The 15904-nt window shown below is 40.4% G+C and overlaps 1 protein-coding gene across 1 annotated transcript in view; it reads left to right on the top strand.

Annotated features, from left to right (window-relative positions):
- fam222aa (family with sequence similarity 222 member Aa) overlaps nt 1–3296 on the top strand; it is a 56839-nt gene extending 53543 nt beyond the window's left edge. Inside the window, exon 3 of the mRNA XM_084413612.1 lies at nt 60–3296. Within this exon, the coding sequence (XP_084269738.1) occupies nt 60–1513 (1454 nt within the window). The 3' untranslated portion in view covers nt 1514–3296. The remainder of the gene's footprint in view (nt 1–59) is intronic.
- Nucleotides 3297–15904: the final 12608 nt, after the last annotated feature.

Raw genomic sequence — 15904 nt, 5'->3', positions numbered from 1 at the left:
TAGTCTACACTCGTGTTTCAAAGTCTGACTGAAGATATTCTTTTATTTTTGTCTTCCAGGTGAGCTGACTGTCCCCATGCCTTCCCCGCGCTACCCCAGCGCAGCAGAGCTGGATGCCTACGCACAGAAGACAGCCAACAACCCTCTGTCTATCAAGATATTCCCCACCAACATCAGGGTCCCCCAACACAAGCACCTTAACCGGACTGTGAATGGATATGACACCACTGGACAGCGCTACAGCCCCTATCCCCAACTCCACACTGGGGGCTACCATGGTCTGTTAGCGATCGTCAAAGTCTCATCATCATCCTCATCATCCTCATCATCTTTCTTACCTTCCACAAAGGGCGTCCTCAAAAACTCAGAAGGCAGGAGGACTAAGTTGTCTCCGGCGCAGATAGCAGTGGCTCCTTATCCGCCTCCCAACAGCAGCACTTTAGGTCATTGCCATGGACAGATTGTGTACCACACAGGGCCTCCCAAACCGACAGAGGCCACCACTCTGTCTGTCCCACCTAATGTCACTGTGGCTAGTTCTGTGATCCCTGTGGCAGGGGGCCGAGGACTGAACCTCCCTCCTCAGTCAAATCTTCCCTCCATCCAGAGCATCATTTACCAGATTAACCAGCACTGCCAAGCCCAGGCTCTGCAGCAGGTGTGTCAGAATGGGGCATCTACAGGATCTTTGAACCCCAGCCCATCCAAACAGGGCACCGCTAACTCCTCAGGGGGGACTTACGTCACTAGTGTGGCTCCGCAGGGAAACATGGCCTATTCAGGGACGGTGCTACCAGGGCAGAATGGGGAGGCGATGAAGGCTGGGGTGTATCCCGAAGGTATAGACTACCTGTTGTGGCAGAAACAACAGCAGCAGCAGCAGGCTGTTTTGAGGATGTACAGCGGGGGGAGTGGAGGAGGAGGTGCCATTAGCAAGTCACCCGAAACCTGTGCCCTGGGAGGGTCCATCATGCTCGGAGGGGCACAGGTATCCTCCTCCAGAGGTTATCCGATGACAGCCAGTACGAGTGGTGGACTGGACAAAGTCAGCTCTTCCCCTTTGAACTGTGTGGGGATGCATGGGAATTTTTCTGTCGGCCAGTATTTTGCGCCTCCGTGGAACAGCGTTCTGGTGACGCCAGACAGCGACTGCTACAACCCACAAGAGCTCCCGGGAGCTACCACCACAGCTGGACCGGTGACAGGGCACAGGGAACTGGGTTTCCCCCACCATCACCAACACCCTCATCATCATCACCACCACCACCATCATCATCCCCACCACCACCACCCCATAGACAGCACGGGTGGTCTGTGTTGCAGTTTGCCCAGTAAGAGTCTATGTAATACATCAGTGTTGAGCAGCAGTCTGCAGTCACTGGAATACCTGATCAATGACATCCATCCTCCCTGCATCAAGGAGCAGATGTTGGGGAAGGGATATGAGACTGTGTCTGTGCCGAGACTATTGGACCACCAGCATGCACATATCCGCCTCCCTGTTTACAGATAAGAAGAGCCGGGTTGACCAATATAAAGAGCGACTGGAAAATCTTTAATCACAAACTGCAGTTGTTGCCATTGCCTAGATTTGCAGTGGAGTTTTGTGATTCTGCTCAAAGCAGACTGGGGGAGATCTGGATCCAAACATGGTTGGGTGAATGCTGGAAAGCTAATCGGTGCGCCTCAGCTCAGAGCTGGGAGAGAATTGCTGGCTGGGAATTGGAATGTTCCTAAATGTGGATTCTGTGATTCTTTTCTTTTCTCTCTTTTTTACTAAGAGGGATTTTTTTTTTTGGTTGTTTTCCAATTGCTTATCTTTTTTCTTTTTGAATTATTTTATCAGACTAATAATTTTTTTGGTGAGAGTCAATGGTTTAAATGAAGTAAATATGGCCTCTTCTCCTCCCCACACTGCAAGTAACCGATTGGATTAACTTGATGAAGAATGATGGTCTTTAAGCACCACGGTTGTCTATAAAATATACGGTTGAACCTGTGCTGACAAAACACTGTAAGAGGTAACGGTATTCGCAACATTACAACATTTCAAAGACCAAAAAGGCAACTAGATGAGTGCTTTTAGGTGACGTTAATCGAAAAAATGGAAATTTTTCATAGAAATTGCACTGCTTGGGGTGTAAAAATGTGTGAAAGTCTTGGTAGGTTGGAAATTGGACGTTTGAATATAATGTATTTAAAGAACTTGAAGACTTGAACCTATTTTTGTTGTTTTATTTTATATATATTTGTAGTATATAATATGCATTGGCTGCTAAGGGAGTAAGAGTGTAAAATGCTTAGGTTTTTTAATGTTTCGTTAAGGGTCAATTCTTTTGATTTTATTCTCCTTTGGCTGCAGTTTAAGTTTCTGCTGTTCTCACGGTGTATTCACCTCGAGAACTATACAACAGAACGCTCATTTACCGACACTGGAATCAAATCTCCAAATAAGCATATATAAAAGGAATCGGTTGTTGGAAAGCTCTGAAATGAGACCACCCTCATTAACAAGTTTAGACTGATCAGGTCTTGTTGAAAAGAAACATCGAATAAACACATTCTGACATGCCAAAATGAATCTGATTTGGAATTGTGAAAATGAGCTGTCTGTTGTTGGTAATATTGTTATTGATTGGTTAGGGATCAAATTACTTTTCCCTCATGGCTTTGAAGTTTAGAAGTACAAGTGACTCCATTAAACGAAGACCTGAGGGGAGTTAACCTATCAGAGGTGTCGCTTGACCATTCCTCTTTTTGAAACGATAAAAACAATCATTGTGGTGCCTCTCTCGAACGGAGGTAGAAGGAGAGGGGACGAGTGCTTTTCTCAACTCTGTGCTAGCGGTTTCGAGCCAGGTTGAGGCCGCTCGTAAGCTTTGTCTCAACACTGAAATATTTATTCCGACTGTGACTTTCCTGTGAATGTACTGCACTTAGATTACTGAGAAGACTAATGCCTTGTGGGACAGAGAGGGGGAAAATAAAGAAAAATTGGATGGGCACAGCGGTCCCTGGCGTTAAATTAGCATTTCTTTTGTCAGTCAAATTTCATTGGTAAATTGAATTTAGAAACTCGAGAGAGGCAGGGGTGTTTCTGGCGGAGGCAAAAAAACTGGCTACAGTCTAGATTTATGAAGTGCAATTATTATGACTGTATTAACAATTTTGTTTTCTCTGAGCTTACACCAAAAAAAAAGAAAATGTAAAACTACAGCTGTGTCTACATTTCCAATGTACCACATACTCATTCCCTTCTTGTTTTGAGGTGCAAAATAAAATGATTTCAAGAATTTATTGAGAAACCCATGTCTTTGCTTTGACCTTGTCCGTATGACAAAATTGAAATTGTCATGTACAAACTGAAGCAGTTTGTGAGCTGAAGAAGGAATTTCCTTGTAATCAGTGTTGGGGGTAACGCATGAGTTATCAGATTCATTTTTAAAGGTAACTAGTAAAGTAATGTGTTACTTTTAAATTTCCAGCAAAATATCTGGGTTACTTTTTCAAACAAGTGATGCAAGTTTTCCCATTTATCGACTGACACCTCTCCTGTCCACGTTTAAAGAAATCAGAAGAACTGTAAGTGCAGAGGAGTTGTGTGCGCTGTGTAAATATGATGGTTATTGTAGTTCTAGACGAAATGTGAGCAGGCATTTACTCATCTCACTTGCACAAAAACAGATTCAGTATTCCCTAAAATGAATAAAAAGAGTGAAATTCAGTAATAAAATGTAGTAATGCAGTAATGAAATGTTAAATTACACAAATAGACTTTATTTTATCTCACTTTATTAACCAATGTCTTTTCTGCTGACCGTCGATAGTCCGATTCAACCATACCAATAAGCAAAAAATAATTTGATAAACATTTTTTTTTTCTTTTTTTTTTTTTTCTTGCTGCAATCTCCTGTGTCCTATTCTTCTGCAATCCAGAATGGCAGCACAGCTGAAAGGTTTGTTTGAACTGCGCCCTCCACTGTACAGGTGTGGATTTGCATTTCCTTCAGCCTGAGGCTTATTCATTTTAATTTATAAAATTTTTGTATGAAAGAGCCTTTACATTTGGCAAAACTTTTTTGTTAGCAAAAAACAAGCAAGCCCAGCCCAGGTGAGAAAAAGTAACAAAAGTAACATAACGCATTACTTTCCATAAAAAGTAACGCAATATTGTAATGCATTACTTTTAAAAGTAACTTTGCTTGTAACTGCTTGGACAGTGCTGCTTGTACACTGCTGTAACTGAATGGATACAGTAATGCGCATCTGCTAATGAGTTTCTCACAATTGAACCCTAAGTAATTTTTTAACACTAGGTTAACTTAATCCTTAGTTCAAACTTTACCCTGGGTTTGTAATTAGTCTTGAATAGTCAGCTTTTGAGACTTCATACTGCAAAACCTGGTTTAAGATTAACAACATTGATTTGACAAGTACAGCATGCAACCTGTTGTAATCACTGCTTGTCAGTCCAATTTCACTCCAAGTCACTGTTCAACATTTTCCCTCAAACACTGAAAAGATGCACAGCATGTGAGACTTTTATGCACAAATATTTAAGTTGGGTTTATAATTGGGTTTAGTAAATCACTAAAGTGCCATTGAATTTCACAATCTTTTGGCACTAAAAACAGTGGAGCAAAACTTCATATTAATAATAGTGAAAACCACATGTGAGAAACATTGCAAAGAGAGAGTTCAACCCAAACTGGTTACTGTCAGCATGTCGTTCCAAACATGTATGACTTGCTTTGTTGTTTGGACCCCAACATTCTTTGAAATAATATTCCACAGAAGACAGAATTGGAGAGTGAGTACGTAAGTGTTTGTCAACTGCATTATACAATCTTTCACCTCATCTGTCGCTCATCTTGACTTCGGTTACATTCCAAAACATAGTCCTCAATAATATTCTTACTGCTTCGTCAAATATGTATCTTCCTATGTTTCTCAGTTTGAAAGACTAATGCAAAAACATGATGTCGCAGAGCAGCTGAAATCCTTCTTCTCAGAAATCGGCAAATACGCTACTGTGTATGTCCTCGGAGATCCATTGTGTCTCTGCAGAGAACCCATGTAAGAAATGATTGTGTTAGTCAGGCTGAGCATGCTTGGAGTGTGCCGTATTGATCTGCTGTAGATTAGCTCATAATAACGCACCGCTTGCTTTGAAGACAAACAAGGGGACCTGCAGGGAATACAGGCAGTACACCTGAAGTCAGCCCATGCCTACATTCTGTTTCCCAAATACTAAAGTCTTCAAGCAGATTTTTTTTTTTTTTAGTCAATCAATGCTGTGTTTGTGCTAGATAAGGGGTGATATCCTAGATAAATATGCTCTGAAGTATGTGAGCTCATGTTGGTTAAGAGAAACCAGAGTTGTAACAGTCTATAAACATCTCCGAGTGCACGCTGTCTTTTTTCCGTGTGTAGTTTTTGTCAGCTTGAAAGATGTGCATCTGATCACATCCCTGGGGGTTTTCCTCTCTGCCTCCCTGCTGCTGTCATCCTTTATGTTCTATCTCTGCTGTGTTAATGGATTTGAGGAGTCCGCTGCAGCAAAGGACTCTCTTTCAATCTCTTTCTCGTGTTCTGCCCTCTACAATTCAGAAGTGCAGCCTTTACCGGTAATATTTATAGACGTACAATTGCTTTATTCATGTGGATGCTGATGGTGCTGTACTGTACATTGTTCAACTTCTAACAGTCATTCTCTCTTTTAATAGCGTACAGACTTGATCTGAAAAAAGTCAAATTTAATATATTGATAAGAAGCTTTGTAGCCATTCAACAAACCTTTTTAAACAATTTAAACCTCAAGGCAGTGTTTATATATTCTAGGCAAATATATTCTATTTTATCACAAAGCTCTCTAGAATTATTGCTTCTGGTTGGTTATTCGCTGCATTCAGGTTGCATCCAAAACTGCATACTCTCTTAGTTAGGTACTTCTTTTAAATAAGTAGTTACTTTACAACCTCTTAAAAAATCGTTTAGTATGAAAGTAACATGGACATACTACATTTGTCATGTGATCTACCAGCATCAATCTCCCATGGCCTCATAGGATAGTAAAGTGTCTATCCAGGAATAGTGGGTACTTTTCTCATACTGTTTTATGAATACTGTGAATTCGGATATACATACTATTGACATGATAGCATCTCACAGTTGCTGTAGATTTGTTGGCTGCACGTCCATGATGCGAATCTCCAGACTGCGGAGGCCATTTAAGTATAAGTGAACACATTATGTTCAAGAAACCAGTTTGAGATGATTTGAGCTTTGTGACATGGCGTGCTATGACATGGAAGTAGCCATCATAAGACTGGTACACTGTGGTCATAAAGGGATGGACTTGGTGAGCAACAATACTCAGACCAGGCAACATTTTTACAATCTTCTAAGTGAGCCTAAGTGAATTATATCCTCAGTTTTCTGATTTTAGCTGACAGGAGTGACACCCAGTGTGTCTTCTGCTGCTATAACCCATCTGTGTTCAGAGATGATCTTCTGCTGACCTCAGTTGTGGTTATTTGAGTTACTGTTGCCTTTCTATCAGCTCGAACCAGTTTGGCCATTCTCCTCTGACCTCTGGCATCAACAAGACATTTTCTCCCACAGAACTGCCGCTCTCTGGATATTTTCACTTTGGTATTTTCCAGTAAATCCCAGTTGATCAGCAGTTTCTGAAATACTCAGACCAGCCCGTCTGGCATCAACAACCCTATTTATTAAAATAACGCCCTATTTGAGGGTATAGGGGGCGATTTCGGATTCAGCCTATTACATTATAACCAGTCACAGGTGAAGCAAATACTGCTGATCATCTCCTAACAAGGCCGCATATTAAGGTCTGGGTAGATGTTAAGCGAACAATCAGCTCTTGTAATCAACATGTTGGATGCAGGAATAAAGATCTGAGCAACTTTGACAAGGAACAAATTGTTATGGCAAGGGGACTGGGTCATAGTATCTCTGAAACAGCAGGGTTTGTGCGTTACTCCGGGTCAGCTGTGGTGAGAATTTACCAACAGTGGTCCGAGGAAGGATAAACCACAAACTAGCAACAGGGTGTTATGAGCCCAAGGAAGGCTATCCCGTCTGGTTTGAGTCAACAGAAGGTCTACTGTGGCACAAGTCATGCAAACATTTAATGATGGTTATGGGAGGAATGTGTCAGAACACATAGTGCATCACACTCTGCTGTGTATGAGGGCTGTATAGCCGTAGAACAATCAGAGTGCCTGTGGTGACCCCTGTCCACCGTCAAAAGCACCTGCAATGGGCACATGAGTGTCAAAACTGGACCTGGAGCAGAAAAAAGGTCGCCTTGTTCGAAGAATCCGGTTTTGTTTTACATCGTGTGGACTGCCGTGTACTTGTGCACCGTTTACCTGGGGAAATGATGGCACCAGGATGTGTAATGATGAAAAGCCGGTGGATGCTCTGGGCAATGTCCTGCTGGGAAACCCTGGGTCTGGCCTTTCATGTGAATGTCAATTTGACATGTGCCACTTACTTAAACATTTGTGTAGACCAGATACACCCCTTCATGACAATGGTGTTCCCTGATACACCCTGCCACACTTCACATATTTTTCAGGAATTAAGTAAGATGCTGAGTTTTGTATAGGAAAAGCTTCTTGTAATGAACCCTTATATGTGTCTTTCTCTTTACCACCTGTGTTTTCAAGGCTGAAGTATATTATAAAGGTAACAAAGAGATTTTATTAATTTGTTATTTAACATTATTTCAGTTCATTCAATATATTTTTTATACTGTTAATTTAATTTCAATCAAGGTATTAAAATAATTTCACTTATAGTTTTGTATTATTATTTATTTTAATAAAAAAGTTGATGTAGTCTACATTAAATAGTTTGAAATATCATGAAACAGATTAATATACCTACTGTCAAACATTTAGCAGCCCTCAATGTAATCGCAAAAATGATTATCTTTTCCAAATTTTTTTTTTAACCACTCCATTGTTTGGACAAATACTTTGTCCCGCCTCAAACTCATGCCATAGGTTGACCTGTCGGACCACTCAAGCAGAACAATGTTTTGAAAGCACCACAGAGAGACATATTGCTGATCTGGCCCAAGCCCTAATGCAAACAGAGAGACAGATTGGTGTCAGGAACAATATACCTCTTAGCGTCCATACGAATAATAGCATTAGAGCCAGTATAGGATTTCTGAGAGGCGGCGACTCTCATCTTCTTTGGCTTTAAGAAGACATATGGACCATCACCAGCTGCACCTGTCCTTTGAAGCACCATCTCTTTGAGTGATCACTTATTTTCAGAAGGATTATACTTTGCACTGACTAGCGCTCAGATGTGCAGTTGCGGTGTTACAGGAAGGTAGACTTTGGAGAAAGAAAGAGACCGAACAGGCAGGGGGGGTTCAGAGCAGCCCTGGAGCGTGAAGTCGTCCTGGTTGGTAATCAGGATAATTGCAGCGTTGCTAGTGCTCGAGTCTCCAGTCTCTGAGTGTGTGCCTCTGTGGCCCCGTGTGCAGATTGGCCCCTCAGGCACCGTGAACCGGGCCACTGCAATTCCCTTCTGCAGAGACAGAGAGTGAGACGGCTCCACCTCAGGCCTGTCTTTTTAGACATACTTATCAGATTCATTTAATGAGGTTCGTAAAAACAAATACAAAAAAATACACCATTGTGACATTATTCAAAATTAGACCCTATTCACATTCTTAATGCTTATTTCTAGTCTTATTGTGCACAATTCTTGGGCACTATTCAGAAGGAAAAAAAAGTGTTATTGTTCATAAATGTAATAACTTCTGAAACAACTTTCCTTTTTAAAGGACATCACTGTTTTGTACAAAATAATGTAGCATTTTAGGCTTCTTTTATCAAATCTTGCAGTTGACAGTCATTTAACGTAATAAAGATAAAGATAATAACGATGCTTTGAAAAGGCAACATGCATAATGCAACACCAAGTTCATGAGTTCCATTCCCAGAGAATGCGTAAACTGATTAAACATTGTAAGGTGCTTTGGATAAAAAATGCACGAATGTGCTGTACATGCAAATGTGGCACTACCATTTGGATATACGAAGTTGCTCTGGAGGGTGACCTTAAACTTTAACCTTCGCGTCTCTTCTTCATATTTTCACGATCCAGTCAATTCCACACGGAAAAAAAAAATCAAGCCCTGGCCTACTTTTATCTTGCTAAATATTCAGAAATAGACTATGAAATGCATGGCATACGAAAGTAGAATGGGCTGTGAAGGCCGTTTCATGTTGACTTTGAGGTGGCTTTGCTGGAGAGGCAGATTTTGCATTCTGTCTTCATTTGAATTCACTGTAGAAGTTTTTGTCTTTCAGCCTCACTGCTTCACTTTCCTTCTTATGCTCACATACCTTGACATGCTCTGCCACTTTGAGCGGATTTTGTTGTCACTTAACCATTGAAGTAGCTGAGGGGGTCAGAGCATCCCATTAACAGATCCATATGTGGGCTTTCATTCAATACCCGGTCTCTCTTGAGGGGTCTTTATTCTCTCTCTGTCTGTCGCAATCTCTTTCTGTCTCTCTCACCCTCTCATTGTAATTTAAATGGCTAAAGCAGCGCTCCTGTTCTTCTCTGCTGGTTCAGTGCTACAGTCATTAATTAGTTCATCTTTGGTTCTGTTCAGCTGTCAGCCACAAAAGCTTGAGGTTTAGCTCTCTGACTTTACTATATGAAACATTTCTTCTCTCCCATTATAAGATAAACATGATTTTAGAGGACTTACAGCCTGTATATACCCATCCTATTTATCAGATGTCACCAATTAGTGTACTATGCTCCACATCTGAACCCAGTATTGGTTCCACTTAGGCCGTGAATCATTTTTCATATTGATATAAACAGCCACTCCACTACTATTAACACTGTTTTGTTTTGTTTTACACTGCAGAAGTGAAGCTGCATCTCTACACAGTGTACGGGATGGCTGATGCAGCATTTCTAATGCTCTCAGTTTGAGGTTTAACCTTTAAAGCACACATTTATTTTCCATGGAAAAAACTATATCACATCTAATTTCATATCAATATCTTTATGAATTATTTTGTTGCCTCAAGGCTACTTTGAGCAATTAGGGTACCAAAATATTATTAATTAGTGATGTTTAATAGAGTAAAGCAACTGAGTGCAAAAACATTCATTAAGAGAACTGCATTTTATAATTTCTGCCTTATTAGCAAATCTGTCATTCGTCTAATTCCACACTCTGCAAAATATTTCAAATCAATTACTGGCAACAAAAAAAAAGTTTGTTGCCTTAGTATTCCCTTCACATGATGATTGGCGTGCCCTTGCATCCTGGTCATGGACAGCCTCCTCTTTTTCCACAGCCTTGCCTGTCATGTATGGCATCCCTCTAAGGACAGTTGATTTAAGATGATTTTAAATAATTTTAGAGATTATTAACCCTCAAACAACATTCAGAGACCCAGTGCATGCGTCGTGGTGCTTTCGTGAACGCATGTTGGAGATTAACATTCTGTACATAAAGTTATAATAAATAATGGGGGTTTTTACGCAAACAAAGCACTCAAACCCTTTTTGGATCTTGAAAGTGGTAGTTGTGTAGGTTGTCAATGGAGGGACAGAAGGCTCTCAGATTTCATAAAAAAAATCTTCGTTTGAGTTCGTAAATAAGTCATTTATTTCTGTGATGGTAAAGCTGAATTTTCAGCAGTCATTACTCCAGTCTTCAGTGTCACATGATCCTTCAGAAATCATTCTAATATGCTGATCTGGTGCTTGAGAAATATTTCGTATTATTATCAATGTTGAAACAGTTGTGCTGCTTAATATTTTCGAAGGTAACCGTGATACATTTTTACATTTTTCTTTTTGTTCCAGGATTCTTTGATGAATGGGAAGTTATAATGGTTTACACTGCTTGGTTTTTTTTCATAGCCATACTACATATTGGCTCCTTTTACAGTGTAAGCTGTGATTGTTTGGACTGTCCCTGCTGGGAAGAAGAATGTAGAGGTTGAGCCTCTTGGAACTTTAATTGAATACCTCTGCTTTATATTATCAGTGAATGTGACTCGGTTGAAATCATATGTGCACACCAAACAACTATGCGTCAAAATAATTCTTCTTTTTTTTCCCAGTGGAATGAATTGAGTGGCATTTCTGCCCCGCCTGTCTATATCAGCGTTATCTCGATCTAGATTCATGTCTACGTCTAGGCAACACTGGTGGCGTTGTGCACAGCAGGCCATTGTTACACAGCCAAGTATTTGAAGGGCACAGGCCCTGTGGGAGAGAGACAGGAGCCAGTAACAGGGGGAGAGATATGGCAACACAGTGAGCTTGATAGAGAGCTAAAGCCCATAATCCCACTGGTTCAAAACACAGTGCGCTCTTTCCCCAGTGTGCAGGGTCTAAACCTTCTGTGTGCGTGTGCATGCAAGGCCAAAAAACAAGGCGTGCTGATAAAAGCATCCCTCTGCCTTCCTCCTTATCCATCTCGCTCAGAAAACAGAAATAAAAATAAGGGCAGCTGCTCTCACCGCAGATCTCTGGCACTGCATTTCCAGCATGGCATGCACACAAACAAACACATAAACACACAAACTGTAGGTCTTGCCCCCATTGTGGCTCAAACTCAGTGAGGTGCATGTAAACCAAAACATTGCTTTTAAAAGAGCATTGCCTCTAGTGCAGAATGTATGTACTCTGATGGAGAGCTTTGCTTGTGATCTGGCTGCACTCCAGCACACATACTACGCATATAAACAAGAGATACAGGCCCGACGTTCATCCAACCGATCGATGCCGGGGGCTCAATGCATCCTGGGTAACTCGGCCAATCCGAACGTAACGCTCCTTTGATGGTATAACATTTTTAGATGTTTTAATGTTCTGTCAGGAGTTCACTGGGCTGCATCCCAATACGCCTACTAATAGTATGCACTGTAAGTATGCACTTCACTGGTGAGGGGGGAAGTATGGACGGCAAAAGAGTTTGCCAGTATTTGTTTACCTGCCCTCATGTTGTTCCAAATCTGTATGACTTTCTTTTTTATGTGGAACACAAAAGGATATATTTTGAAGAACAAAACAATACTGGACCCAACTGAATTTCATTGTATGAAAAAAAAAAAAAAAAAAAAAAAAAATCAAGACAAATCATTAGCCTAACGAAACTCGTACAGCCCAGCTGACTAGAACTTTGGCTAATGTTCTAGCAAGGTCCTCTCAATGTTTTGAACAAACATCCTTCTAAAGTTATTAAAAAGTTTGCTCAGTTATCTGGCCTTTTATCAATTTCTTAAAACATTATAGCATAACTTTATATGTTAATAAAACTGGACATTTTGAAAGTTAAGAGAAAATTCAGAAATAATGTTTTCATAACTTAATGATAAGGTAGAAAAAGATTGATGATAAAATTGTGAACAACATTAGCCGAACAATGTGTGCAGATAACTATTATAGTTTGGCTTTGTATTTTCAACATACTTAAAATTGGGATGCACTAATGTTAATCTTGCGTACTATTTAGGATGCAGTGCTAGTGTCATGTGACACATTTTAATGAGAGTCATATCAGTTATTTGTGTCCTCTTTCTGCATCCAAATATGCCTCATTCACTGCTGTCACAAATTATGCCAAATGAGTAGAATGTCATATGAATAAATACATTCTGAAGTGTGCTACTACAGAACACTTTTTTTACTCATAAGGGATTGAGGAACCAATGCAAAGAGGTGTACTGTGAGCCGAGCAACTCTTTTTAAGTTCTTTAAGTATCAAGAAAGATGTTCTTCGTGGTAAAATTGTAAATTTAACAAGTAAATTGTTGAACACACGTATCAGACATGGCAGATATAGTAGGTGCAGGAATGTATTTACACCTACAGACGTGCTTCATAAATGGACGAGACACAGCAAGCAATTTTGCATTTAAAAGACGTCTAATAGCTGTCTAAACACAGCCCAGACATCTAGGCTAAAACAAGGCAAAATCTGGGCTGTCAGTGAAAATTTAATAGATGTCTAACATATAGCTCAAGAATAGACGCACAGGCTATGCATAGGACATGTCAAAGAAATGAAACCAAACTCCTTGTCACTGTTGACTTTGCTTACATGATGGAATATCATACATTTCGCAAGTTATTATGGCAAAAACGACATGTAACCAAATTCAAGGTTATTTTGGCTAGAAGTGGGTTACTCACAGCCAGACTATATCGGGTCTATAGTTAACCTAGATGCTAAAATGATGGCTATTGCTTGCTGGGGAAGATCGTTGAATTAGGTACATGCTCTGAAAGTCTCTTTTTTTCACTTCTTGTACTTGTACCTTTAGCGAAAGGCAAGTGAAAGTCGCAGTCTCTTTTTAATCAGACAGTCAGCAAAACTAAAAGACAAAATGAACAATTGCATTGTTTGCTAAGTTGCAAGCCAGAAGATTTCAGCGTGGACTTCACTGGCCTTTCCTCTGAGGAATTGCAGTGAAACTGAAGATAGCTGAGCCACAGATGAAAGAGACACAGAAAAGAGAGCGAGAGGGAGGGTGAAAGAGCTTTGTATTTGTCACTAAATTGGATTAAAGATTTAGCTGGCATCATTTGTAGTAATGTATGCAGAGTTAAACGCTGCTCAGAAGCCTCTCTCACTCAAAGAGCTTTAATACTGAAACCGAACAAAGTGCATTCAGCCACGCTGAACACAATCTCCATGGGATGAGCAGTTTCCTTTTAATGTTACCATAACTACACTTCACTGCACTTTTGGCAAATTTCCCACCCTTTGAAAAATGTTCAAAACGCCGCTGTTTCTCTCACTGTCTAATATAAGAAGAGCACTAGACAGTCTGGAGATTAGTTCAGCAGTTTTATTTCCCATTAATTGCTGTATTGTTTTGTCAGGCTCACACTGAGAATACATCTGTGATCGAGCAGAAGCAGCTCCGCGATGTTTTCAGCACGCATAAATGAAGACCGGGTGGATAAAAACCAGAGAGAACCGATCAAAAGCTTTAGACAATGAATCCAGACATTCAGAGAATCGGCTTTGCGTGTCATACATGCAGTTTAATGCTTGACAAAGACGCCGTATTTACTTCGAAAGAGATGTACCTTGTTAATCTGACTTTTTGAAAGATGTAGACAGAGGACGTGAACGATATGCTGATAACTTACTCTCCTCTCTGAGAGCGTCTGACTAATTCAGTAAACTGTAAATGTCCTTGTTTTTCTGTTATATTTCAGGCTAATTGTTTTCATTTGAGTGTCTCAAGTGTTTTATTGTTCTTATGGATGATTCGTTGTAAGCTTTTAGTTGGTTTTCTCTGCATAATAATCAAACAAGGACGGAAAGAGCCACACAGAAGAGCTTCAACATCAGATCTGATTCAACATCACTTTCATAAAGATGAAATAGGGTTTCTTACTTGCTTTCTTCACATTTTTACCTTTATCAAGCTCTCTGTATGTCATGTTCAACTCATTTTCATGTTCAAGAAACCATTTTGAGATGATTTGAGCTTTGTGACATGCATGGCGTGTTATCCTGCTGGAACATCAGAAGACGGGTCATAAAGGGATGGACATTGTCAGCAACAATACTCAGATAGGCTGCGACGTTTAAACGATACTCAGTTGGTACTAAGGTCCCAAAGTGGCAAAAAAAATTCCTCCACACCATTACACCAACAGCCTGAACCGTTAAGGCAGGATGTATCCATGCTTTCATGTTTTTTTATGCCAAATTCTGCCCCTACCATCTGAATGTTGCTGCAGAAATCGAGATTTATCAGACCAGGCAACTTTTTCCAATCTTCTATTGTCCGTGCAAATTACAGCCTCAGTTTCCTGTTCTTAGCTGACATGAGTGGCACCCGGTGTGTCTTCTGCTGCTGTAACCCATCTGCGTTCAGAGATGAACAATTTCTTCTGCATACTTCAGTTGTAACGAGTGGTTATTTGAGTTACTGTTGCCTTTCTATCAGCTCGAACCAGTTTGGCCATTCTCCTCTGACCTCTGGCATCATCAAATGATCTTTCTCCCACAGAACTGCCGCTCACTGGATATTTTCTTTTTTGGATCATTCTCTGTAAACCCTAGTTCAAATGCTAAAGAAAAAAATAACTGATAGCAATGTACTTAAAACGATTCTAATAAAGAGAAGCTACAATTTTAAAGTGGCTTTCCCGATGCTGGTGGGTGAACAAATAAATGGTTTATGATTCCATGTGCGAGAAGACTATTAAAAAAGAGAGAGAGAGCGAGAAAGCTTTCAGGGGGGATGGAGGAGAGTGTTTGCGGTTTGGAGGGAGAAATGCAAATAACCGTGAACGTGGAAAAATAACAGCGTGAAAATTCAACTGTGCAGAAATTTCTCACAAATCAAACTTCAAGCACCCAAAATTGTGCCATCAGCACTCCACCCATAAGCCGAGCGGTGTCTGACTTCATTAAGGCTCGCGAGCGAAGGTGCAGCTGCACATGAGTGTGTTTGATTAACTCTGCAATGATTTCTGACTTAATCAGTCAGAAGAACAAATTCAGTGAGCAGGAAGCCTTTTATCAGCCAGACTCACTCACCTGCACATCTTCCTGCCTTTTAGCCAGCAGCAAATTAGCAAACCGACGGCTGTCAAAAATGAATAATTGAACTACATTTACAAGATGAAGTCTAGGCTGTACACTAAATACATTTTTCTGTATTTGCTTAGTTTAGACTAGATTTACCACTTGAAGGAATTTATTTAGTAGTTAGCATATTAGTTGTTTTAAAGGCATCACGAGGATGATTTTTTTCCCCAATGTACTATTACAGTTTTTCTCAGTCGCTTTGGTACATTTCTCAAATCATCCTTAAGATTTGCAAACCAGTAAGTGCATTTCTCA

Source organism: Rutilus rutilus (assembly GCF_951802725.1).
Source record: "Rutilus rutilus genome assembly, chromosome: 7".
In the NCBI taxonomy this organism is placed as follows: Eukaryota; Metazoa; Chordata; class Actinopteri; order Cypriniformes; family Leuciscidae; genus Rutilus; species Rutilus rutilus.
Note: the sequence above shows the minus strand (reverse complement) of the source record. Positions and strands in the feature narration are given on the sequence as shown.